This window comes from Lampetra fluviatilis, chromosome 2 (genome assembly GCF_964198595.1).
Source record: "Lampetra fluviatilis chromosome 2, kcLamFluv1.1, whole genome shotgun sequence".
NCBI classification, from domain to species: domain Eukaryota; kingdom Metazoa; phylum Chordata; class Hyperoartia; order Petromyzontiformes; family Petromyzontidae; genus Lampetra; species Lampetra fluviatilis.
This window is the reverse complement of record NC_136276.1, coordinates 20,959-45,432: the sequence shown is the minus strand read 5'-3', so window position 1 is coordinate 45,432 and position 24,474 is coordinate 20,959. Positions and strand designations below refer to the sequence as shown.

The following is a 24,474-nucleotide window of genomic DNA, read 5'->3' as shown; positions in this document are numbered from 1 at the left end:
GAGGGAGAGGGTCCCACCTATCTGGAAAAAAATAAGTTTAATTTTATTAAAAGTTTTTGGGTTCATATACAACCAAGTTGGCAAATGCCATATGAACAATATCACAATGTGGTGTTCCAGTTCACTCCTAGAATGCATTATTTTTTTGTAAGACATTTTTTGTTATTGGTGTTCAAAATCCAATGGTACAGGTGGAGTAGCAGAGAAAGGGTGAGACGGCATTTAACAGATGCACGGTTCGCATAACGAATTTCTCCACCATGATAGGGGAACGGACGGGAGCTCTCAGACTTGCCGCCCGACCATGGCAGGGTAAAAATTGGGGACCGAGTACTTGAAGGGGAGGAATTGGGGAAAAAGGGCATGGAAGGGGTTAAGGCAATGTCACCAAACAAGACAGATATAATAACATAAATGCGACGTCTGAGTTTTTTTTACTTCCAGGAGCAACGATCACTTATGTAAAGATGAGGGTGGCGTAGTGTCCGGAGTCCATCCTGACTCCCCTATCCCTTCTCCCCGGCCCCCAATTCCATGGTTACTCATGGTGGGTTAAGCAAAATGGGGACCATGTGGCCACATTCCCTCTCCTTCCCTTTTAACGTATGGCTCAGACGTTCCATACCCACCAGGAAGAGGAGAGTCCTATGCCACAGTCCACAAAGGGCGGTTCACGGTCTTTCCAGTTCGGTAGAATAGTTTTTCTCGGCACTTTTGAGGTTTTGGAGTAGGGTGTTATAGTAACTTGTTAATCCTTTTGGTCTGAGGGCCCAGTAGGGTTGAGTCAACTGAAAGGCTTACCCCCATGTTGCAAATACGGTTAAAGTAGTCTGTAATATCCTGGTAAATGCTGAAGAGCCGCATGGCTCACAGGGTTATACCTAATAAATGAAACTGGAAACTGAGATATCAGAGCATGTCAAAAAGGCGTGCGACTGTTTGCAATGTGCCCGGAGGGCATCTCGGGCAGTCTTGGGAGCAGTTATTGAATTTAGCTCTCCTGTTGTTCGTCATGTAGGTCCTGTAGATTAACTTGAATTGGATGAGTTTCACTGACAGTGACTTGGGGCCTGTAACTGGGGCCCGCCATATCTGAGTCCACTTCCGAATAGGAATGTCTTATCCCGCAAACCATTCCGAGAGCTTTATAGTTTTGGGTCTTACCCGTGATCCCCCTCCATCAATCAGGTGGTATGCCACTGCAGTTTATATCTTCCCTTGTATTTCCCCAGCCAGTCCAAAATTGGTTAGGGAAATTACCAGGTCTTTGAGGCTTGAGTTATTGCATCCCGGATCTGAAGGAATCTAAAGACATGCAAGCATGGGATATCATGGTGCTCACACAATTGCTCAACTGTCTTCACCCTGCCTTGTTTAAGAGATCACCCACCTTTTTCAGGCCAGTCACTTTCCAGCTGAGCCAACAGAACACAAGGCCTCCCAGTTTCAACAACAACGGGGATTGTTTGCATGGGCGTAGGTGCTGGAGATCATCCATAGGGGTTTAAAGTTTTGGGGTTTATCCCTAGTAGGGGTAAAGGTGATGCCAGATAATGGCGACGGTTTTAACGGAGTCCTCTTCCCATGCGTTTTCTGTTCCCCTTTTTAACGGGTTTATCCACTATCTAATGTTCTGGAGGGTGATGGTATTTCAGGAAGTTTGGAAGTGCAAGGCCCCCCCCCATTCCTATGCAGGGTGAGGGAATGATAGTCTATTTGTGCCCAGTTTTGATTCCAAATTAAGGAGGCAATGTGGGAATGGAGTGTCTTGAAAAAGGCCTTCAGGATACGGGTCTGAACCCTGCATAAGTAGTATAGGAACTTGGGTAGAACCACCATCCTGACCAAATGGGCCCTGTTCAAGAGGGAGAAGGGAACGTCCATCCTTTCTTCAAGTGAGTTGGTAATCTCCTGGAAAATAGGGGGGAATTTTTTTCCAAAAGAGTAAGGAGACTACAAGTTTCATTTCCAAGGGAAGCTTTTGTTGCAAATATAAATTAATTGATTCGTAGTCTATTTTTGGATTAGGAAACAATTATCTGGCGAAATCTGTCATAAAACCCTCCACCCGATATGACGAAACATTAAATGGTGAGTGTTCAAGCGTTTTAACGCACCTATTATTTTTTCCGCTATGCGGATTAACGACTTAAGTGTGAACATCGAGTGAGATATTCTCGCTGCTGCCCCCCTAGCGCTGAGCCTGGAGGTCGAGCATCCCGACTATGACCTGGACTCGGAGGACGAGACATTTGTAAACAAGCTGCGGCGGAAGGTGGACATCGACCTGATGCAGTTTGAGGAGATGATGGACCGACTCGAGAAGGGATGCGGCCAGCAGGTATCACCCATGCAGTACCACTATGAGACTTCCTAGAGGGGCACATTGGGATCTACAGATGAAATGCCCCTTACAAATGTCAATTATTGTCATTATTGCTATTATCCACAGCATCACCCTAAAAATCCTTGTCTGTTTGCATATTTAGTAAAATGGCCATCATATGTCTGTTTTAATGTTTATATATCTTCTAATGTTATTTGACTACTATATTTACCCAATAATTTCAGTGTGTAACGTGCGTGACGCCACTCCACGTCGACCAGCCCCCCTCATTAATAATCATGCGCAGGTGACATCTTCTAATTAGACCCAATCATGAGCTCGTGACGTCACTCGACATGGGGGTAGGGGGGGGCGCCTCCTCCACCCTCCTCAACGTCAACTTACAACCCTTACTACAAACGCAGAACCCTCATGTCACACGATCTCCATCACGCTATTGAGACATACAAGTAAAAAGGACGTCATGATGAACAAGGGATTATAACCTTTAAATGAAATGAGTCTGTCACCACGGCCTTACAAATTGCACACGAATTGATGCATTGAATATCACGTCGCGGTCTGATTTTCGCTTGCAAGTTTCAGATTTACTGAAATACACCCGTCCTTGTACGGGAAAAAGGCTAGTTATACTATAATCAGGCTAAACATAATCTGCCCGAACCAACTTGTGCTATGCAAAATGTATCATTTGCCATTGATTTATATTTTTGCAATATTTTCAAGTTTCTCGTGTGACAGTTGTTTTTGCTCTGATTTTTTTTGCTTCATCACTGTACTTTATTTCTTTTGTTTTACTTTCAGAAGTTGAGTAACGCAGCTCAATCTTTGTTTACACAGCTCCTAAACCCATTATATAACCCAAACAAGCTTGGTTTAAGTTTTTTGTTTAACCAGGTGAGAACTCAAGAGACTAGAATTGTCTCTTAGTCTACCAGTAGGGTGGGAAGGCACCAATGATTGCTAATTATAATTCCAATTGAGTAATTTGCTGTTAATTTGAAAATTTGGGCACACCGTACACAATGGCCTAGTCTTCCAAATGACATCAGGGTATCTTTAACGTCCCCTGTGAAGCGGACAGTGCTTATCGTTACGATTATTTCAATCTGCAGTATTAATCTTGGTAGCTACTGAATTCAGACCGGCAACTCACGGTAAACGCACTAGGCTGTGCTACCACGCAAACAATACTACCCACGGTACCACCCTCGGTACCATACACAGTGCCAGCCATGCAGTACCGCCCACACAGCACCATCAACCACAATCCACGCTGACACACCAGACATAACGGTACGTCCCTGACGGACCCTACACTGCAAATCAGCAGGAGGAAAGTCCCAGGAGGTTCCCTGTGCCATGATAACACGGGGGAAGGTCCCACGGGAGTTTCCATAGCAACGAGGCCACGGGAAAAATATTGCCAGATTATTTTATGGAGGAAAGGTCCCAGGAGAGCTCCTGTGTTGCGATAGAGTAGCAACAGGGCCCTGAGAGAACCACAGTCCTACCAGGGTGCAGCGATAGAGGCTCGGTAGATTCCGCACGCGACCAAGTAGATCCACAGGGGTCGGGAGGCATAGGATGTGAGAGGGTCAGGAGGCTGGCAGCCAAGCAGACCTGGTGCAGAGCCAAAGAGAAAGAACACAACAATAATAAGAAATAACACTATACAAGGATAAGCCATTAGGTCAGACAGTGTTGCAAACACAAATTGCACCAACTGCATGCAACGGAACAAAGGCAGACAAAGCATGGGACAATATGGCTCGTCTAATGGGGAGCAATGTTTTCAAGTCGAGCACAGTTTATGCAAATGAAATGCTCACGTTACATTTAGGTTAATAGATCAGCACGCTATAGAACGAGACCGAACAATAGAGAAGCAATACAAAATAAATTTGGAAAATAGTACCGAAGATAAATTAAATATTAATTATATCACGACTGTCCAAGTGATAATAACTAGTCCCTCTTCTGGAGGGGGGGGGGGATGAATCGTGTCCTCACTATCAGCTGGCATTTATTGCCATTTGATCGTTGGGAGAATTTGGAATGGTTACATATTCCGTGTAAGTAAATACTTCTGACCATGTTAGAACCCACTGAGACTACAAGCCTATTTTTATAAAGTAGATGTAGATTTTGGGCTTGAAATAAAAACTGATTTTTGAATCCAGAAAAAAACACAAGGCAGATCTGAAACACGGTAGTACCAATACCTCGGTTGTGGCTGATCATTGTTTTAATGCTGTGGGCACACACGAAATAGATTTTTCCAAGACGAAGGTACTCTGCAAACCCACTGGCTATCAACAAAGATTCGTTCATGAAGCCATCCAGATTTGTAAACAGACACAATTTGAACCGAGAAGATGGGTACAAACTGAGCAATCATTGGAAGGACATTATTAAACAGTTTAAGTCATAACTGGCTGTGATGCTTAGTTCCTACCTGCCGATGTTAGCAGTTATTTCCGACTCTCTGAGTTACATTACCATACTAATAGGGTTTTTACACTTTTTTCTGGCAACAAAACTGACACCTTTTGCACGGAATCATGTTTACATTAACCACAATACTTGCAGTCAAATGCAAACAAAAAACAATACTCTGATAATTTATGCATTGTGCTTGAAACTGATTGGTCCACACCAGAGACAGCTTTCTTTAGAGCCTAGTCTCATATGGTGTTCGACCAGATGACGCCAAAAGGGGCACAGTTCAAAGACAACGCATTATCAGAGTAATGAGAGCTCGGGGTGAGCAGCTACATAATGGGACCTCCTTTGCCAGTACCAAAATATATCAATAGGGTTTTTCCCCTTTTTTCTGGCAACAAAACTGACACCTTTTACAAGGAATCAGTTTTGTTGCCAGAAAAAGGGGAAATCCCCTATTAGTATATTTTGTTACTGGCAAAGGAGGTCCCATGATGTTACATTACCTTGTTAAATATCTTTACATTAACAGGCTAAATGTCTCAATAACAGCCACCGTTGACATGTTAATCTCTCTCAATACAATGGCTACCTCCACAGCTTCGGTGGTACCTGGTTTTCATCCTAATCTTACATTAACAGATTGACATGTTAATCCCCTCTTTTTTCACCTGATGATGATTGCTTGTGTTGCGATTGAAACGTCGTGATATTTTTTCTTTCTATCTACGTGGCTTTACCGAAAGACCCAAAGAATAACTTTACACTTGCCAATAAAACCACCTGATAACAGTGAACCACGCCAAACTGAAAATTCAATGATGGCATTGAAGTATTTACCTGACATTTTTTTCTGACTAATCTTGGCATAGACGTGTACTTCGATGTTATTTCCATACGCGAGGGATATAAAGATATGCAGTCTGTTAACATTTCGTGCACTACAGCCTTCACAGCAGAGGGGGCAGTGTTTAATCTGAAATTGGAGATTGCTTTTGGGGCAAGTGCTGTTAGCGCCTAATGAAGGCTGATATGGCACATGGGTGCGTGGCCAGCACCACACGCCTTTGTCTTGCGTGTGGCGATGTTTACACACCGAATCAGGTACTCGTTTAAGGCTGAGTCGATCTAGAGGAGGCCCAGGATCTGTTCAGATAATTGTGACTGTTACCAATAAGCGGGAATCGAACTCTGGTCCGCCGGGTTAGCAGCGCCGCGCCCAAACCTTTACACTCCCCGCAAGCCACCCATTTCAATGCCACCACGAGGCACCCTCCCGCAACCACCAGAAACACGTGGTTCTTGGAGCACAACACAGCTGGTTAACAGCTGCGGCCCACAGTGCACCCCCTGCTGCCATGGGACGAATGTCTTGCTCGTTTTGCAAACAAATGGGTCTCACTTCAAATTGCACTCTTTAAGCCTGATGCCTGTAATATTTTTTTTCTATAAAATTCCTGGAGCTTGTTGTTATAGATAGATTTTCATCGCGAGATGAGAAAAATGTGTATTGGAACACAGAAGCAATTGAAACTGATACGCATCTCCATTGTGAATCCTCATTTTTCAATGGTTTCGTATTTTGTCGGTGACCATTCCTGGGTCATACAAAGCAACAGTGCCATGAACAAACGTATTGGCTTCATCTGGAGAAATAGCGACACCCAGTGGCCACTGCTTCTCATTACTCTTGTCTAAACATTATTACTCTGCTTGTTTACCCAACATCAGTGGCGAGGGATATGTTCACCAGTCCTTGCCCCTTCACTAACCCACGTTGACTGTAGTGCAGTATGGTCAAATAACATCCATGGCCGAGAGATGTTTGTTAACATAATGGATGAATAATCTTTTTGAAAAGCTTGCATACATTTTGCGTCCAAACCTTTTCTAACGAACTTTGAATTGACTAGACAGCACTTATTGCATTCAGTAATTTGAAAAACCTTGGGTTGTTCTTTGATGCTGCTCCTCTTCCTCTCTCATTCCTCCTCCTTGGTTTCTTGCACCAGCTCCTCACACTCCCTGAGGCTCAGCTGCTGCTTCCCGGGGAGGACAGCCTCATCCGGGAGGTGTTTGAATACTGGCTGAAGAAGAGGAGGAAGAGCTCCGCCGACTCTCTCATCCCGACCATAAAACAGGAGCGGCGTGATGGCGGATCCTCCTCAAACAACCCCTACATCGCCTTCCGCCGACGCACAGAGAAGATGCAAACGAGAAAGGTGAGCACTAGGGCGACCACCGCACATACGCGAATATAAATGCACAACAACCGCTGTTCACTAAGTGACGGTGATGTCACCACGGCCCTTGTGCCAGGCTAAGTGTGCCTTGAGGCCCCGTGAAGTGTTGGGAGGCTTAATAGCAGGAGATTTATGAACAGATCCAGGTGCCATATGTTTACTGGCAAATGACTGGCAGATGCACTACGTGTGCCCCTACTGTGCCAACTTGCTACGTTTTAGCTGCCTAGCATTCCACTTGTTGCGAGCATCGCTCCTTTGCCCTCCACTGTTCTCAGAGGGTGCCTGCCTCCAACTGCCCAGTAGCGTCTTTCATGAGCCTCCTAATCAGCTACACATCCTCCTGTACTCCATCAGTCCATCTCTTCTCCAGCCTGTGCCGTACCCATTTAGCCCCCTCTATCCAGCCAAACAGAAGCTACTTGGGCATGCAGTGGCTGGGCATACGGGCTACATGACCCAGCCAATGCAGCCTTGCCTGCCGGAGGAACTCTTTAATGGGAATGTGTCCAGACCTTTCAAGGATTTGTGAGCTCCTCACAAAATCCAGCCTGGTTAAACCCAGGATTGATCGTAGACATGCCAGCCTGAATGTTTCTAACCGGCACAGGTGTTTCATGAGAGGGGTCCACGTTTCACATGCATAGAGAAGGGAGGGCTTGGCTGTGGCCGAGAAGACCCGAAGTGGTGTGGAGCGACAGACCAGTTAGCTTCCACACAGCATTATGCAGCCGATGAAAAGATAATGCTGCCTAACTGATTCGGCGTGAAACCTCTACCATCAAACCGGAGCTGGTCATAAGCACACTGTCCAGGTTTGGAAAAAGCCTCCACCGTCTCCAATTGCTCAATCACCAATGGAGAGTTGAGGGGGTGGAGTGTTTGATGGCACAAAATACCCAGGCTGATGGTAAGACCCCACCTCTTCGTGGCACACTCCAGCTTCACCATCAGTGCCTCAAACTCCTCCTCTAAGTGAGCAGAAATAACCAGATCATCAGGATACGTAACATTGTTGACCAATAGAGAGCCATCCCTCGACCGCACCTGGATATCGATCAGCCTCCCGTTGTATCTGTACCAGATGGAAATTCCTCCGGTACAGCCATGGAAAGCTTTTCAGACTACTTGTGCAAAGATGATGTTAAATAATGTGGGAGCCAGAGAAATATCCCTGTCGCACCCCAAGGTGAACAGGGAATGGCTCCGACTCCTGGCCACATACCTTTACCCAGGCCTGCCCTCCATCTTGTAGCCCTTAATATTTGTGAGCATAGTCAGGGAATCCAAAAGCATGCACAAAGAACAGCCCAGAGCCTTGGGCTGTTGTTGCCTTAATAAGCCTTGACCAGGTGCACACACGCATACAGACATGTACTCGTTACCATACACACACAGACTAAGCTCGATAAAGTTGTTTGTTTTGTAGGACCGGTAATTGCATGGTACAAGAACGTCGACCAGTTTGCTGCACACACAGAAATGTCTAGCAGTAATGTGTCTAAAACTTTTAGCTGTTGTGGTGTAATGTTGAGTGTTGGAATTTCAATCAACTCACAGTGGATGGCTACGTTCTCTGTCCAACTGGCAGGCTGCCACCTAAATCGATGGGGTTGGCGAGTGTGCGGTTGAGCGATCTTCGTGCGGGCTTGTGTTTTCCCCCCGCAGAACCGTAAGAATGATGAGGCGTCATATGAGAAGATGCTAAAGCTGCGGCGAGACCTGAGCCGTGCCATCACCATCTTGGAGATGATCCGGCGACGCGAGCGCAATAAGCGCGAGTTGCTCCATCTTACCCTGGACATCGTTGAAAAGAGGTGGGTCCACGTCGTAAGCTCCTCGCTTGGAGTTTATCTCACTAGCACACCTTGCAGTGGAGCAGGCTGCTTGTTAGTTTTTCCATGTGTACACGCAGGGTTTAATTAATTTCAACCGGAAAATAGATTTGTGCCCAGCACACTACGTTCAGTAATAACTCTCATTGCTATGGCTGTGACTACTAATCATGTGTCTACTCCACTCTACAAGTGTTAGAAATGAGGCTCCTAAGTAAAACTGATTGCAATTATATATAGTAAGGTGTGCAAGCAGGAGAATTTTATCAAAAACTAGCAGGAAGTACCTGGCTTTGCCCGGGGGAAAATATATATTTCAAAACTTGTCTTCTCTTAAAAACATAACATATACATACACAAATACTAAGCTATTGTGAAAGCCCGGCATTCCGTTTGTCCATTTGTCCGTCAACAAAATTATAAGAAGCTTGCAGTAGTCCTGAATCAAAAAGTAATAGAAAGTGGAGGGTAAAATGTTGATCTAAAAGGTTTTCAAAAATTGTCGACCCCCCCCCCTCCCACAAATCTTTTTACCCCCTCCAGCTAATTTTTATTTTGTAGGCATGTATATCTCCACACCCTACATACAATAGTCAATAGTATCTACAGAGTCTACAGTAGTTAGATACCGAATCTGCAGTAGTATCTACAGACTCTACAGTAGCAACTACTAACTCTACAGCAGTTTTCACTGACTCTGAAGCAGTATCTCCTGACTCTACAGTAGTATCTACTGACTCTACAGTAGTATCTACTGACTCCACAGTAGTATCAACAGACTCTACAGTTGTATCTACAGACTCTACAGTAGTATCGACTGACTCTACAGTAGTATCTACTGACTCTACAGTAGTATCTACTGACACTACAGTAGTATCTACTGACTCTACAGTAGTATCTACTGACTCTACAGTAGTATCTACTGACTCTACAGTAGTATCTACTGACACTACAGTAGTATCTACTGACACTACAGTAGTATCTACTGACTCTACAGTAGTATCTACTGACTCCACAGTAGTATCAACAGACTCTACAGTTGTATCTACAGACTCTACAGTAGTATCGACTGACTCTACAGTAGTATCTACTGGCTCTACAGTAGTAAATACTGACTCTACAGTAGTATCTGCTGACTCTACAGTAGTATCTACAGACTCTACAGTAGTATATACTGACTCTACAGTAGTATCTACTAACTCTACAGTAGTATTTACTGGCTCTACAGTAGTATCTACTGACTATAGTAGTATCTACCGACTACAGTAGTGTCTAGTGACTCTACAGTAGTATCTACTGACTTTACAGTAGTATCTACTGACTCTACAGTCGTAACTACTGATGCTACAGTAGTATCTACTGACTCTACAGTAGTATCTACTGACTCTACAGTAGTATCTACTGACTCTACAGTAGTATCTACTGACTCTACAGTCGTAACTACTGACGCTACAGTCGTAACTACTGACGCTACAGTCGTAACTACTGACGCTACAGTCGTATCTACTGACTCTACAGTAGTATCTACTGACTCTACAGTAGTATCTACTGACTTTACAGTAGTATCTACTGACTCTACAGTCGTAACTACTGACGCTACAGTCGTAACTACTGACGCTACAGTCGTATCTACTGACTCTACAGTAGTATCTACTGACTCTACAGTAGTATCTACTGACTTTACAGTAGTATCTACTGACTCTACAGTCGTAACTACTGACGCTACAGTAGTATCTACAGACTCTACAGTAGTATATACTGACACTACAATAGTATCTACTGACACTACAGTAGTATCTACTGACTCTACAGTCGTAACTACTGACGCTACAGTAGTATCTACTGACTACAGTAGTATCTACCAACTCTACAGTAGTATCTACCAAGTCTACAGTAGTATCTACTGACTATAGTCTCTACTGACACTTTAGTAGTAACTGCACGCGTGGGGGTGGGGAGGACATCACACTGTTCAGGATTTACCTAAAATTTAGCCAACACAATCCCATTTTGGTTGGTAAATCAAAAAGACCGCGGCACAGAAAAATATTTCCCTTGTAGCCTACATAGACTAGAAGTGGATATCAGAGCTGCCTGCTGAAATCTACTAGTGAAATAGTGGTTGTGGCTCTGCATCTACATCAGCCATATTAAAGAGGAAGAAGACCACTGAGAGTAATATCCCTCACGTGATGTTCAAACTGTTTTTTTCACTCCCAGAGGATAAAAGAAGCCAAATTTAAGTGTAGGAACTCATTAAATGACGTAGTTTTTTGTCATTGGCGGCTGCACTGAGACCATCAAATAACAATTTAGGGATTTCAGCGGTGCTGGCTCGGTGCCTTTGACCTGCGAGCCACTTGGCCACATTGAAGACCTGGGATGTAATTCACAATCACAACACCTTGCTATTTCACGGTGTTTCCATCAGGCTGCACACAAACGCACGAATGTGCGGCATATGCGTGACGGCGATGTCCGTGATGCAGGAACACGGCCGGCGATTACGACGGCGCCATTCTGGGCGAACTGCTGGCCCAGACGCCAGCAGCCAAACCCGTGTACACTGGGCCCATGCTGCTCTACAACGGCAGCCAGTACCGGCACACTGAGCTCCTCAACAACCGGGTGAGTGCCTCCCCTCACACACTCCACCCCCATCCCACTGCCCCTTCATGGATGTGAGTCACACTGGCCGGATGCACATGCACATGGGTATGTGGACGTGGTGAGTTGAATGCTTAAAGAAAACATTTGTGGATATATCCATGAAGCGTTTATAACCAGGTAAGCACTCGAGACCAGATTAGCATGAGTTGCAAGCCTGACCTGTGTTATAAATATGACAAAACAAAAATAAAATTAAATACGTTAATTAAGTAAATGGATCCATGGGTCCTCCTTTGCCAGTATCAAAATATAAGAATAGGTTTTCCCCTTTTTTCTGGAAACAAAACAGGTGTTAAGATAATTAAACACCAAACTTAAACCTTTTGCAAGGAATCATGTCTGCATTAACCACACATACAATGCATATACTGTCAGAGCATGTTTTTTGTTTGCATTTTGCCACAAGTATATGTGGTTAATGCAGATATGATTCCTTGCAAAAGGTTTAAGTTTGGTGTTTTAACATCTTAACACCTGTTTAGTTACCAGAAAAAAGGGGAAAACCTATTCTTATATTTTCATACTTGCAAAGGAGGTCCCATGATGTAGCTGCTGACCCCAAGCTCTCATTACTCTGATAGTGCATTGTCTTTGTGCTGTTATTTCCACACAATGAGCCACTTCAGTGATCATTTGTGGCCAGGTCGCTTATGAAAAAGAGCTATATAGCTCAGTGGGCCTTATGTGGTAGAATAAAAATTGCTATACAGTGGTACCTCGGAGATCGAACTTAATTCGTTCCAAAACCGTGTTCGAACACCGAATCAATTTTCCCCATAAGAATGAATGGAAATAGCATTAATTGGTTCCCCACCCAAGGATGCTCCTATTATGGGCCATTTTTACACAAAGTTTACAATATAAAAATACAGTACAGTACAAAAAAGCATACAAAAAACAAGAAACACAGTTATAATTAATAGAATAAATTAACATTGAACTTCACTTTACCTCTAGTAAGGAGAGTGGATTGCTTGAGTGGAAGGTGGTGAGGAGGGGAGGAGGAGGTGTCAGTGTTGCTTGGAAGGGTAGTCCCCCTCCATAAAAACGTTGGGTAACTGCCCTTCTGGGGTTCTTTCTTTTCTTTGCCTTTTTTATAGCACTAACTGTGATTCACTTCATGGACTTTTTGCTAAAAACTGATCAAGATGTTGTGCGGGTCTGCACTGGGCGAGAGCTACGCGTAAACTGGGTCGTTTTCCTTTGTCTTGGTCGCCCTGGCTACTCGGCCCAAACAGGTCCTTTCCAGTTGTTCGACCTCCGAATTTTTGTTCGATGTCCGGGGCAAAAAATGGTCGAATTTTGTTCGATCACCGAATTGTTCGAGTTCTGGGGCATTCGATCTCAGAGGTTCTACTGTCTTCTTTTAGATATCAGAGTTAAAAAAAACATTGAAATGAGGAATACAAACATAAATGAACTCTGAATCAAGGTTAAATATTATATTTCTTCCAGAGCAACTCACCTAGGGCAGATGACCTCCAGAACAGAGCAATGTCAGAGGCCACAAATGCAGGCGACAACTGCCGCTACCATTGAACCGCTGCTCCCCCGCGCATTGCGTGGACCCTTTTATAACGCAGCAGTCAACATCTCCTGAGCCGCTATGATGGCCCCCGATCCTTAGTTGCAGGGCAATGACTTTAATACCATTTTGTCACTAATGCACCTTCGAGCTCGGGTTGCACAAACTGGGACGCACTGCCTTCAGCGTTTACATAGGGGTAGCTCGTCTCTTTCAATCTCTGCTGTCCCCATTCATTTATGCATATGTGGGTTTGTGCCACAGCTGCACTCTGATCTGGTCGGGAAGAGGCCACTTGCTGATGGGCCACGGCCCAAGCGGAAGTACGAGAAAAGGAAATACAAGACGCTGAGCGTGGGTGGGGGGACGCCCGTCGGGCCCCGCGGCTCCCCGCGAGGTCTTGGGACAGCCCCCCCTTCCTGCCCCGTGCGGGATGCAAACCAATATGACTTCCCCAGCTCGGAGGACGAGGCGCCACCCACGGTGAGTGAGGGGGTGAGTGAGCAAGCAAGAGAGTGGCGCAAAAGTGGACGAGTCAGTGGATGAGTGGATTATGAATAGCACGGTTGGCTACGTACAGTGCGGAAAAAGTTCAACATACATATACATACTGAGAGAGTGAAAGAGCGTGAGTGGGTGAGACCGAGAGAAAAGAGCGTGTGGGTGAGTGTATGAGTAGGGGAGAGGGTGAGTGTCAGTGAGTGGATGGCCCCTGTCCTCCAGAGACTGACAACTGCTTTTAGGATCAAATAAGCCATTTTCTTCTTGCTAAGCAGTTGCTGGCTGCAGATCGAACAGCAGGATGCAACAGCAGCCAGATGAAATACTCTGCATCCTCACTCCAGTGTGGTTAACGGTCCTATGGCATTCACAGGTTGGTCGATAGCCAGTGTGAATGGACAGTATTCATGTAATCCCTTTTTCGGGTGAGCGTCGCTAACGGCCAAATGTAAACGTTCTGTCCTGCGTCATGTGCTTACACAGCCAGGATATGGGGGCCGTCCAGAATGCATCCGCAAAATAGTTTCTCTTTTTTTCCCCCCGTTCTAGGTGAGCGCTTCGGCCTCGGAGGGGGAGGAGGAGGAGATGGACCCTGACGCGGTGTTTGTGTTCCGCCGTGCGGCTGGGTGCAGCTACCTTGCAGTGAGTGATGTTCAGAGACAAACACATTTGTCATTGCACGCGCACGATTTTGCCGACGCTCATACTCCAAGCTTGGACTTCCATGTTAGTTCGCGTGTAAAGAATTTCTTTTCTCAAGCTCCGCGAAATTTTGTGGGTATCTTATGTGGAACCGTCGTATCTAATTGCTAAATTTCGTTGTCAGAATAGTTTTTCATTCGACAGCAGTAAGCTGAAACAATAATTCGTGTGTTAAGTGCTTTGAAAGCATCCAAACGTGAACATTTAATTTGTTTGCCTGTGTCAAGTGGTGGAGTGTCCACCACTGGGTCATTAAGTGGCTTAACCCAAAAATAGTGACGCATCAAAATATTGGTTTTGAAAACCTATGTGGCAAAGCCGGACTGTCGTATTGACCATTTTGACTTTTACCACCTGTTTCCCCCCTCCAGCCGCGACCCTTGCGAGGGAAGGACGCCGACTCGGCAGGGCGATGGGAATTCGGCGGAGCCTTCGACGGCGAGGAATTCCCGCTCGGCGCTCGACGGCGCACCGATTCAAGCGTCGGTGTGGCCATTGCTTCGCCGGCGGTGGGGGCTTTCGTGTCCGCATCAGTAGAGGGGAGCAGGCTCCCGATGTCACCGCCGCGGCTCGCGGGGCCTGGCCAGCAGACGCCATACTACCTGGCCTCACTGCGCCATCCTCATCGCATCGTGGGGCTGGCACGCAGGCGTGTGGGCCGGGGCGGAAGGTGGGTGCTGTGAAACTGATGTGACAGAAACTGCCCTCTTAACAGCCGCCCTTCCAGCAGTCTATCTCTTGACACATGGTGCACATTGTTTTTTGAGAAAACAGGTTCTTCACCTCATGCTGAAAGAACAATTGTATTACATTAGAATCTGATAACGTTTATGCAAAAAGTCTATCATCAAGCAACCCCCCCCCCCGTGTCCCCGCACACCACCTGTCATCGTATCCGCCATGTTCTGTCTTTTGCTCAAGTCTACCGTGTTTGAACGTAATGCAGCCAGATGAGCTGGATTTTCTAATGGGGCCTGGCATTGCTTGACACTTGACCCTATGCCCAACTGCCCCACCTCCTGTTCTCTCTCCCCCCACCTCCTGCTCCCTCTACTCCATCTCCTTCTATCCCAGTTCATCTGGTCACCGACGTGTCCGAATATTAAAAAAAATAAACTAATCACTCATCAATCATTGATGTCCTCATGTGAAATGCTCCAAAAGTGGGTGTCCTAGGAAATAATCTGACCACTCAATGATTTTTGGCATTTGACATACAAGCTGCTTAATTTTCTATGTAAGATTATATTTAAATGTTCTTTTAAATTATTTTACCATCGGACCTTTTTCCACAACACCTCCAATTCTGACCTCCCTTACGTCTGTAAGATTCCTATAATTGACACAAGCTTGATATTTTTTCCTGAAGAGTCCTTAATTTTTATTGGGTCTTTTTGTAAAGTCACGTAGATTTGTTAAAAGTATATACAAAATAAACAAAAAACTGCAACGTTTCAATCCACTTCGTTTATGCACCTAGGTTTACGTCCATTTTAAACCTTTAAAAACAGCCTGCTTTCGGCAGTTTTCCCCCTCTTTTTTTCCTCCTGCTGACGATCGCTTGTGTTGTGATCTAAACGGCGTAGCTTTATTTATTTTAACCTGTCTACGCGACTTTACCGAAAGAGCCAAAGAATATGAATTCTTGCTCGGTGGCCGTTGCCTTTCTGATCAAATTGCGATTACAAATATGTTTAACTGACACTTTGCATCTCCAGGTCACATCTTCAATACTGAAATCCAGCCTTGTGACACCACTATTCACCTGCCTCTTGACCTGATCTGATAAAAATTAAAAAATCCTTCTAATCTCAAATTTTGAAGTCCTAACCTTGTTCTCCACGTGAAAAATTTCCGCTGGTGATGGTGCTGGATGGCCTGCCTGCCTTGCAGGGAACTCCATTGCCAAACTGATAGCCCACATTCAACATTTCACTTGTAGAGGAATCCATCCCCCCGTGATAAAGGTGGCGCTTCAGACAACCCTAACGATTACCGCCCTATCTCAAGCCTCTCCAAACCCTAACTCTGCCCTATTCTATCCTATGCAATCTGTCTTTCAAGAAATTATATAGCAGTCTCTGCTATACTCTACTCTTGATATCTCAACAGTCTGGAATCTCTTCCTCGTCCCAACCTTTTTCTTGATTTGTCTAAAGTGTTTGACACTGGATCACGCTGGAATGTAGCAAAGGCTAAAATGCTGACATTTTTCATATTGTTTAATCCACTGGTTTTGCAATTACTTATCTGACCCATTTCAAATTGTCTCCATCAATACACCTCACAGTAGAGAACCCCCCTTACTAAGGGAGTGTCTTTGATCTGTGCTTGGCCCAATCCCATTTGTTACGTATGTCAATCAAGGCATCTGCTAATCTGCACTATGTGATATTTATCTTTTTGCTGATGATAGCCCTCATCGAACCCTGGAAGTTCTATGGAGGAGTTAAAACAGCACAACAGGATTTCGATAATTCCTGAACTTACTGCCCTAAAACTGATCCTCCATGCTAAGAAGACCAATATATAATGCTCCAGCTGCCCTAAACCTATTTTTGCCACCGATGCACATTGTGGCTCTCAACTCGCACCCTATTTAGTAGGTTTGCAACATTAAATCTCTCGGCATTATCCTGTACTCGATACTATCTTTCAAGACCCACATTAATCATATGGCTTTCAAGATAAAAAAAAAACTAAATTGGATTCCTATACAGAAATGCTGCATTCCACCACGACTCCGTCTGAATACTGTTAAAGCCACCATCCTGTCAATATTTGATTATTGTGACGCCATCTCTTGCCTAGCTCTTTAAACCTACCTTAAAACGTCTTGTTCCATGATACCCCCCCCCCCCTATCTGTGTTGCCGTTGACAACTCCTATAGAACCCATTGTTGCAAGCTGAACATCAACTCATCTGTCCCACCTAGATATCTTATGAGACCCACTGAACCGTCTTCATCCTAAACAAATCCCTCAATTGCCTAAAGGACCACTTAATTCATCTCGCTTCCTCCCGTAGCCTCAGAAGTCTCTCTATTCCTACAAAGAAAGTATTTCCGCACTGCTTTTCCGCATTTCTGGAATACCCTTGCGGCTCATTTACAGCTTAGTTTCCTCCCTTCACTTCCCCTATTTATGTATCTCTCAACACACAGAGCTTACTTGCACCTGAACCCAACATTGTTATGACACCTCTTGCTCTAAAATCTTCACAGTTTTTTATTTGTTGTATTGACAACTGTTAAACACCTCCTTTGTTCGTTGTGCAATATTCTTTATGGACCCTGTTTTATTCGTTCTCTGCAATGTTGATGTTTGTTTGTTTTGTTGTTGCTATGGTTATGCAACATGTTTTTCCCATATAAAATAAGCGGAAACTGGTTAAATGGGATCATCCATGTAGCAAATCTAAATAAACTTAAACTTCTCATCTTCCCTCTTAACACCTTACGTAGAATGCTGCTCGACCGCTTACACACGCCGCTGGACAAGCTGCTGCAGCAGCTGAACCCCGACGACCTGCCAGGGTGTGGGAGCCCCCTAGGAGACGATAACGGAGCCTCCTCTCCCCCCCATGCTGCCGCCTCTTCATTATCGCCCGCAAGACGGGCCCCAGCGACCACCAGCCTCCATCCCACTTCCTGCGGTATGTATGTTGAACGTCTTTTGCACGGAACGTAGTCAACCGTGCTAATTAGAGGTGCTTTCCTTGTGTGGCTGTCGTTTGTAGAGATGTGTGCTTACTTTTAAGGTCTGTGCTTCCTCTGTGAGGCTATTGTGTGTTTCCTGTGCAAGGCCCTTGTGTGCGCCCACCCTGTTTGAACAGGGGGTCTCTCTGGTCAGTCTGTCAACAGGTAATACAGTAGTATCGCGATCGTTCTTGGAGCTTCATTCACAGATTGAGACTTCGGATATTTAATAACTTGGGACATTAGTACTCTGAGGATGCATTCCCAGCCTTCATAACTTATGTTTTACTATAAACACTTCTTAACTAACCATTAATAGTGTCAACAAAGATAATTTATATTGAACATAATATATTTTATACTGTACAGTGTTACAATAAAAAAAACGACGCAAAAGAAACCGTGTACTGTAACATATATTCACTTGCCAGTGTCGTCTTTGGTGCTGTCATAAGGTTGCATTGCCCACCCAACACCATAGCTCCTTACATGCTTCAGTGGACGAAGGGATTTTGGAGTTGTGGGGAGTGCGATGATTGGCCGAGATTAATGTAAACAAACCTTCTCAAAAATCTATTTTTATATAATTATATTATTTATATGGTATTGTAGATCTACAAATGTATTCATTTCGGGTTTTTTTTTATTAGAAATTTTTAGCTTTCTGTGTTAAGTAATGATAATAAATCCAATGTTCGTTATGCTAAAACTTCGTTTATAGAATATACGTATATCAAGGTATCATTGTACAATGATAGATGATCCTAAGTATGCGTGTGAATTTTCGCGTGCTGGTGTGTGAGTGATAATGGCAGTACAATCAGATATCCTAGTGCGCAAAGAACCATGCGGAGATACATGCTTAGAATTACAATGAGCGACAACAAAATAAATATGAAGCATATGCAGGTTGAAATAATTCAAACTGTTAAGATAAGTAAGTCTGCCTGAGTAGAACATGTAACCACTCACAGGAATGATGGACAATAGTCATAATCAGTAACGTAGTAGCAGCCAAGGAATGTTACGCGTCCAAGAGGACCGCCACCAGACAGGAGGTGGATCGATCAAATCGGCTTGTGTGTGTGGGTGCAAGTGGATCATTACATTGCGAGATCATGAGAGGCCGTGGCTTGGGGGAAGCCTTCATCCAGCGGTGAATTGACCACGTCTGATGATGATGCACAGCACTCGCCCTGCAAGGCTGATATAGGCACGCGTCTTTTTTGTGGCGGTGTCTCCGTCACAGATCGCCTGATGCCGGAGGATCTGATGGCTGCGATCCGTGCTTGCCGCTGGCGCCACTTCAGGCCTCGGTCCCTGGCCTCCCCGTGCGGCGGAGTTCCACCCGCGCCTCTGCCGGGGCCTCCACAGGGCGGCACGGTGCTCGCGGTTGCCTGCCCACGCACCTTGGCGCCTCGTTGCACAGGTCCGCACCTCCTCCGCTCGCTCCTTCGCCACTCACCCCCTGGACTAAGAACAGCCTGTGCCATAGATGTCTGTGCTTCTGTGGTGTAATGGCTGTAATCCACCTGAGTATATTTAGGCAACCATTGCTGGCAACCTTCAATGGCAGTGGTTGCCCAAACTCTGGACCAATCTGATCGCAGCGCCCTCTAGTGGGCAACTGGGATGGCGAGAGCCAACCAGGTCACAGAACTCAAGTGACTATCGTCTGATGTCAAGCCATTTCTCTTCATTTGAAAAAAATCTGATATTAGGTCACAGCATGCGTGGAATCTGGATGACATGGTGTGGTGAGAAGATGTGTCAAGTTGCATGATGGTGTAATGAGCGTGATTGGCCTATGAGCCATTTCGGCAGATTAATTTAATCAACATTCATTTACAACCTCTAGACCAGGGGTCCTCAAACTACGGCCCGCGGGCCACATGCGGCCCACCGAGGGCATTTATCCGGCCCATGGTCACTAATTGGGCTGCGCTTGTGAGCACTAATTGGGCTGCGCTGGTGAGCACTCATTGGGCTGCGATCTGTGAACAAAACTGCAGGTGTAATTAACTTTTTAATGGCACCCGCACCAGTGTGAGCCTGGGGTAAAAGCGGAGTTCCCCCAATCAGACTGCATTGATGGGCAGTGCAGTCTGTATGTCTCTGTGTGGGCAAAGTTATTGCTGGTATATTGTTTTTGTAGCGCTGTATATATATTGGTATTTTACTAATAGCAATTTTGACTCCCTAGGAAACAATGATGTCAAGAAAGAGAAAAATTTACTCGGAGTGTAGGATATTCAAAAAACAGTGGACTTATGATTACTTTTTCATGCAGTACAAGGAAAGAGCTGTGTGTCTGATATGCCAGAATATAGTGTCTGTGTTCAAAGAATACAATTTACGTCGACACTATGAAACTCAACATAAAGATAAATATGATTGTTTGGTCGGAGAAGTGAGAAAAGATAAAATATAAAAACTGAAAAATACATTAACAACTCAGCAAAATACTTTTGTGAAGCAGAAGCAGCTAAATATTTCATCACTGCGAGCAAGTTTTCAAGTTGCCAAGCTAATAGTGTGCACTGGCAGACCATTCGTTGAGGGAGAATTTGTTAAAGAATGCCTTCTTTCTGTTGCCAAAGAGATGTGTCCAGAGAAGGCCGATTTATTTAGTACAGTGAGTCTTTCAGGACCTACAATTACACGGAGGATTGAAGAAATGGGAGACAATTTCCATCAGCATTTGCAAAACTCCACAAAAAAAACTTTCCTATTTTTCCTTGGCACTCGACGAAAGAAATGATGTTCGTGATTCTGCACAACTTCTAATTTTTATTCGTGGGACGAATGACTATTTCAAAGTCACAGAAGAGCTTGCTGCACTGCAAAGCATCAAAGGAACAACTACAGGAGAGGATATCTATGAAAAGGTTTGCCAAACTGTGAATGGTTTGGAGCTGAACTGGGCTAAACTAGTCAGTGTGACAACTGATGGTGCTCCTAGCATGGTGGGGTCTAAGAAAGGAGTAATTGCTCGCATTAACCAAGAGATGGACAAACATAACCATTCTCATCCAATAGCCATACACTGCCTCATCCACCAACAAGTGCTGTGTAGTAAATCACTGAAGTGGGACTGTTAACTTCATTAGAGCTCATGCACTAAACCACAGACAATGTCAGGAATTTCTGTCTGAGCTAAATGTTGACTATGAAGATGTTCTGTACCACACAGAAGTCCGTTGGCTGAGTCGAGGGAGAGTTTTGAAACGGTTCTATGACTTACTTCCACAGATTACAGCTTTTCTGTTTTCAAAAAACAAAGAAGTACCAGAGCTCAATGATGCAGAATGGAAATGGCACCTTGCCTTTCTGACAAATGTAACAGAGCTACTCAACAGTTTCAATGTGCAACTTCAAGGAAAGGGGAAGCTCATCTGTGATGTGCAATCACATGTCAAAGCATTTGAAGTAAAATTAGGCCTCCTCATCAAACAAGTGAAGGAGGAAAACTTCTGCCATCTCCCCACAACTCAAAATCTGTTAGCGGAAAAACCATTGGTTGCATTCCCAAACAAAACTGGAAAAATTGCAAAAGGAGTTCCAATTTAGATTTAAAGAGCTTCATCTCCATGAACAGGACATACAGCTTTTCCGTAACCCATTTTCTATTGACATTGAAAATGTGGATACAATTTACCAAATGGAACTGGCTGAACTGCAGAATTGTGACTCTCTGAAAGACGCATTCAAGTCAAGCAGCCTTCATAATTTCTATGCATTTCTCCCCTCTGAGACATAGCCTCATCTCGGGAACCATGCACTCAAAATGGCAACCATCTTTGGCAGCGCTTATGTCTGAGAACAAACTTTTTCCAGAATGAAACATTTGAAATCTCCAACCAGATCTAGACTAACGGGTACACACTTGCATCACTTGTTACGACTAGCAGTGACAAATATGGAACCGGACATTGACCATCTCATTAGCCAAAAGCAGGCCCATAGTTCCCATTGAAATACTGGCAAGTTTGTTGATTTAACTTTACTTGTTCTTCATTTTAAATATTGTATTTGTTCCCGTTTTGTTTCTTCACTTCAAAATAAGATATATGCAGTGTGCATAGGAATTTGTTCATAGTTTTTTTTAACTATAGTCCGGCCCTCCAACGGTCTGAGGGACAGTGAACTGGCCCCCTGTTTAAAAAGTTTGAGGACCCCTGCTCTAGACCCATCGCTGTGAAGCAAACAGTGCAGTGATTTACAAAAGAGATATCTCACTCTGTTTCTTTGCCACAGTTGGTTATGGTTTACATGTTGCTGGTGCCAATTGCTGGAAATGATTGCAATAAAGTTTCCCAAGTAGATAGTAGCCTTCAAGTTGCCACTGTCGGTCGTGTGTGTAGGCTTCACGCTGGAGCACTACCACAACCACCTGGTGCAGCTGCAGCGGCAGCAGCAGGAAGCAATGCAGACGTCAGGTCCGGTGCAGGGTAGCAGCGCACAGGTGGGGATCGGCACGCACCGCCGCGTCTCACCCCCAGACTACCCTTCACTGCCACCGTCCGACACTCGCACGACCACACAACTACTGCTGTTACACGCACACGACCTGTACGGCCGCCGTCGCACAAGACTATACCACTGAGGTCGTACGAGCCCGCACCGTGTACCACTAGATTTCCACATGATTATCCTAATGCTCCTCCACTGCCTGCTACTCCTGCCCGCTTCATACAGTCGTCGCGGACTCTGGACTCGGAGAGCGCACAGTTCGCCGTGTCGGCCGTGCTGGGGGGTGCGGAGTCTGTGGCCCCCCCGCCTGTGGCAGCGGTGGCGCGAGCGGTTGTGGCTGCGGTGGGGGGGGTGCGTGGCCGCTCCCCCAAGGAGGTGGAGGGCGGCGTCGTCCTGCCCCCCCCCACGCAGGTCAACGGGATCCTACAGCCTCGAGGTGAGCCTCTCCGCCAGGTTTCCATTCACTCGCTCAAAGACAAGTGGCGTTTGTCCAATAAACAGTGGTTTGGAAAGTGTATAGGAAGGATAGCGATGTACACGCTTTATGGACAACGAATCCCACTTTTGTTTTCTATAGAAATGCCCCTGAGTGTTTGACCGTGTACGGCTGAGGTCAATTCGGCCTCAAATTAATACCTGGTGTGTAAACATCGCCTCTAGGAGACAAAGGCGGTCGGGCGTGGTGCTGGCCACCCCACCCCCTGGTGTGCCGTACCGACCTTTCTGAGGTGCTTGCTAACAGCACTTGCCTCGAAGGTCTGTTAAGGCTATACGTTTGTTCTTTGTTTTTGTGCGTCCGCGTTTTCTTGTAGGAATGTGCAAGCTACCTGTTCCATCCGGCACCGCCGTGGGTACCATGATCGAGCTGGTTGGCCATCGGCTCTCGAGACCCTCCATGCCGCCGTCCCTCTCCACCAGCGTCACCAGTGTCGCTACCATCGTCACCTCCGCTGCGCACGACCAGCCAGTGCTCTGCGCTGCCGCGGTGCCTACGGGTGGCCTCGCGAAGTCGCCGCACCTCAACGGCATCCAGGCGGTGCCGGTGGTGCTTGCGCACGCGCCCGCCCGGCCAGGCAGTGCCCCCCTGCTGCTCAACGCTCGGACTTTGGCGGAGTCGCAGACCGCGGCCAGCGGTAGGACTTTAACGCCCAGCACGGTGGTGACACTGCCCTCAACCCCGCCGCCTCCACCTCCTCAGCAGCAGCTGAAGCTGCCATCGCACGGCCTGGGCGTGAGTGGGCCGGTACCTAAGGTGGCGGCCCCGCTGCCTGTAGACGGCCTGGCTTCCAGGTGAAGGAACGCGGCTCGCCAGCCCCTCGTTTGGTGACCCCGTGAGCGTCTTGTCATCAGCAATAAGCAGTGCGTGCCGCGCCATGCTAGGACATGACAGCATTTTTATGGATGGACTGTGATGTGTGTGTTAAAAGAAAAAAAAATATTTTCCATTTTATTAACTTATTTCAATAAAGAAAATTGGCATTTGTGCTCTATGGTCTAAAACTCAAAACAAACTTTCGAGAGTTAATTTATTTCTGGCTCTGCCTCCTGCAGTAAGACTCGAGGAGTAGACTGCCACTTTTAAGGTGTCAGACATCCCAGTGGCAACAGAAGGAATGTGACAGATGTTTGTGCGAGATCGTTTTTGTCGATGCCTGCAGGAGGATCTACCACCTGCAACTACCCCGGTTTTGTTACAGGAGCTGCTAAGAGATTAAAATGATATGAAATAAATAAATAAAAATTACAAAAAGGAAAAAAAATGTTAGAAAATATTTAAAATCCATAATGTTACTTGAACGCTAAACATTTACTGTTGAGATTTGCACTTGTTTCAATGTGAAAATGACATTAAGAGTATTTAATATTGCGCTGCATATTGATTGGTCATCGGATAGATTCCCTCAATCGGGAAGGTGGTGATGACGGTCTCATCACCCTTGTGAAATTCCCAAGCGCAAACTGCAACTTTGAGCCGTGGAACGTCATGATCATGATTATAAAGATTTCTCAAGCATAAAAACAATTGTACATTTGA

The 24,474-nt window shown here is 45.4% G+C and overlaps 1 protein-coding gene across 1 annotated transcript in view; it reads left to right on the top strand.

Annotated features, from left to right (window-relative positions):
* Positions 1-24,199, top strand: part of LOC144938785 (enhancer of polycomb homolog 1-like) — a 41,834-nt gene extending 17,635 nt beyond the window's left edge. The window contains exons 3-14 of the mRNA XM_078866645.1: positions 2,196-2,341; positions 6,805-7,014; positions 8,704-8,852; positions 11,360-11,498; positions 13,330-13,548; positions 14,116-14,208; positions 14,640-14,938; positions 17,733-17,923; positions 19,216-19,395; positions 22,331-22,431; positions 22,665-22,875; positions 23,252-24,199. Of these exons, the coding sequence (XP_078722771.1) occupies positions 2,196-2,341; positions 6,805-7,014; positions 8,704-8,852; positions 11,360-11,498; positions 13,330-13,548; positions 14,116-14,208; positions 14,640-14,938; positions 17,733-17,923; positions 19,216-19,395; positions 22,331-22,431; positions 22,665-22,875; positions 23,252-23,733 (2,420 nt within the window). The 3' untranslated portion in view covers positions 23,734-24,199. The remainder of the gene's footprint in view (positions 1-2,195; positions 2,342-6,804; positions 7,015-8,703; positions 8,853-11,359; positions 11,499-13,329; positions 13,549-14,115; positions 14,209-14,639; positions 14,939-17,732; positions 17,924-19,215; positions 19,396-22,330; positions 22,432-22,664; positions 22,876-23,251) is intronic.
* The last annotated feature ends 275 nt before the right edge of the window (positions 24,200-24,474 follow it).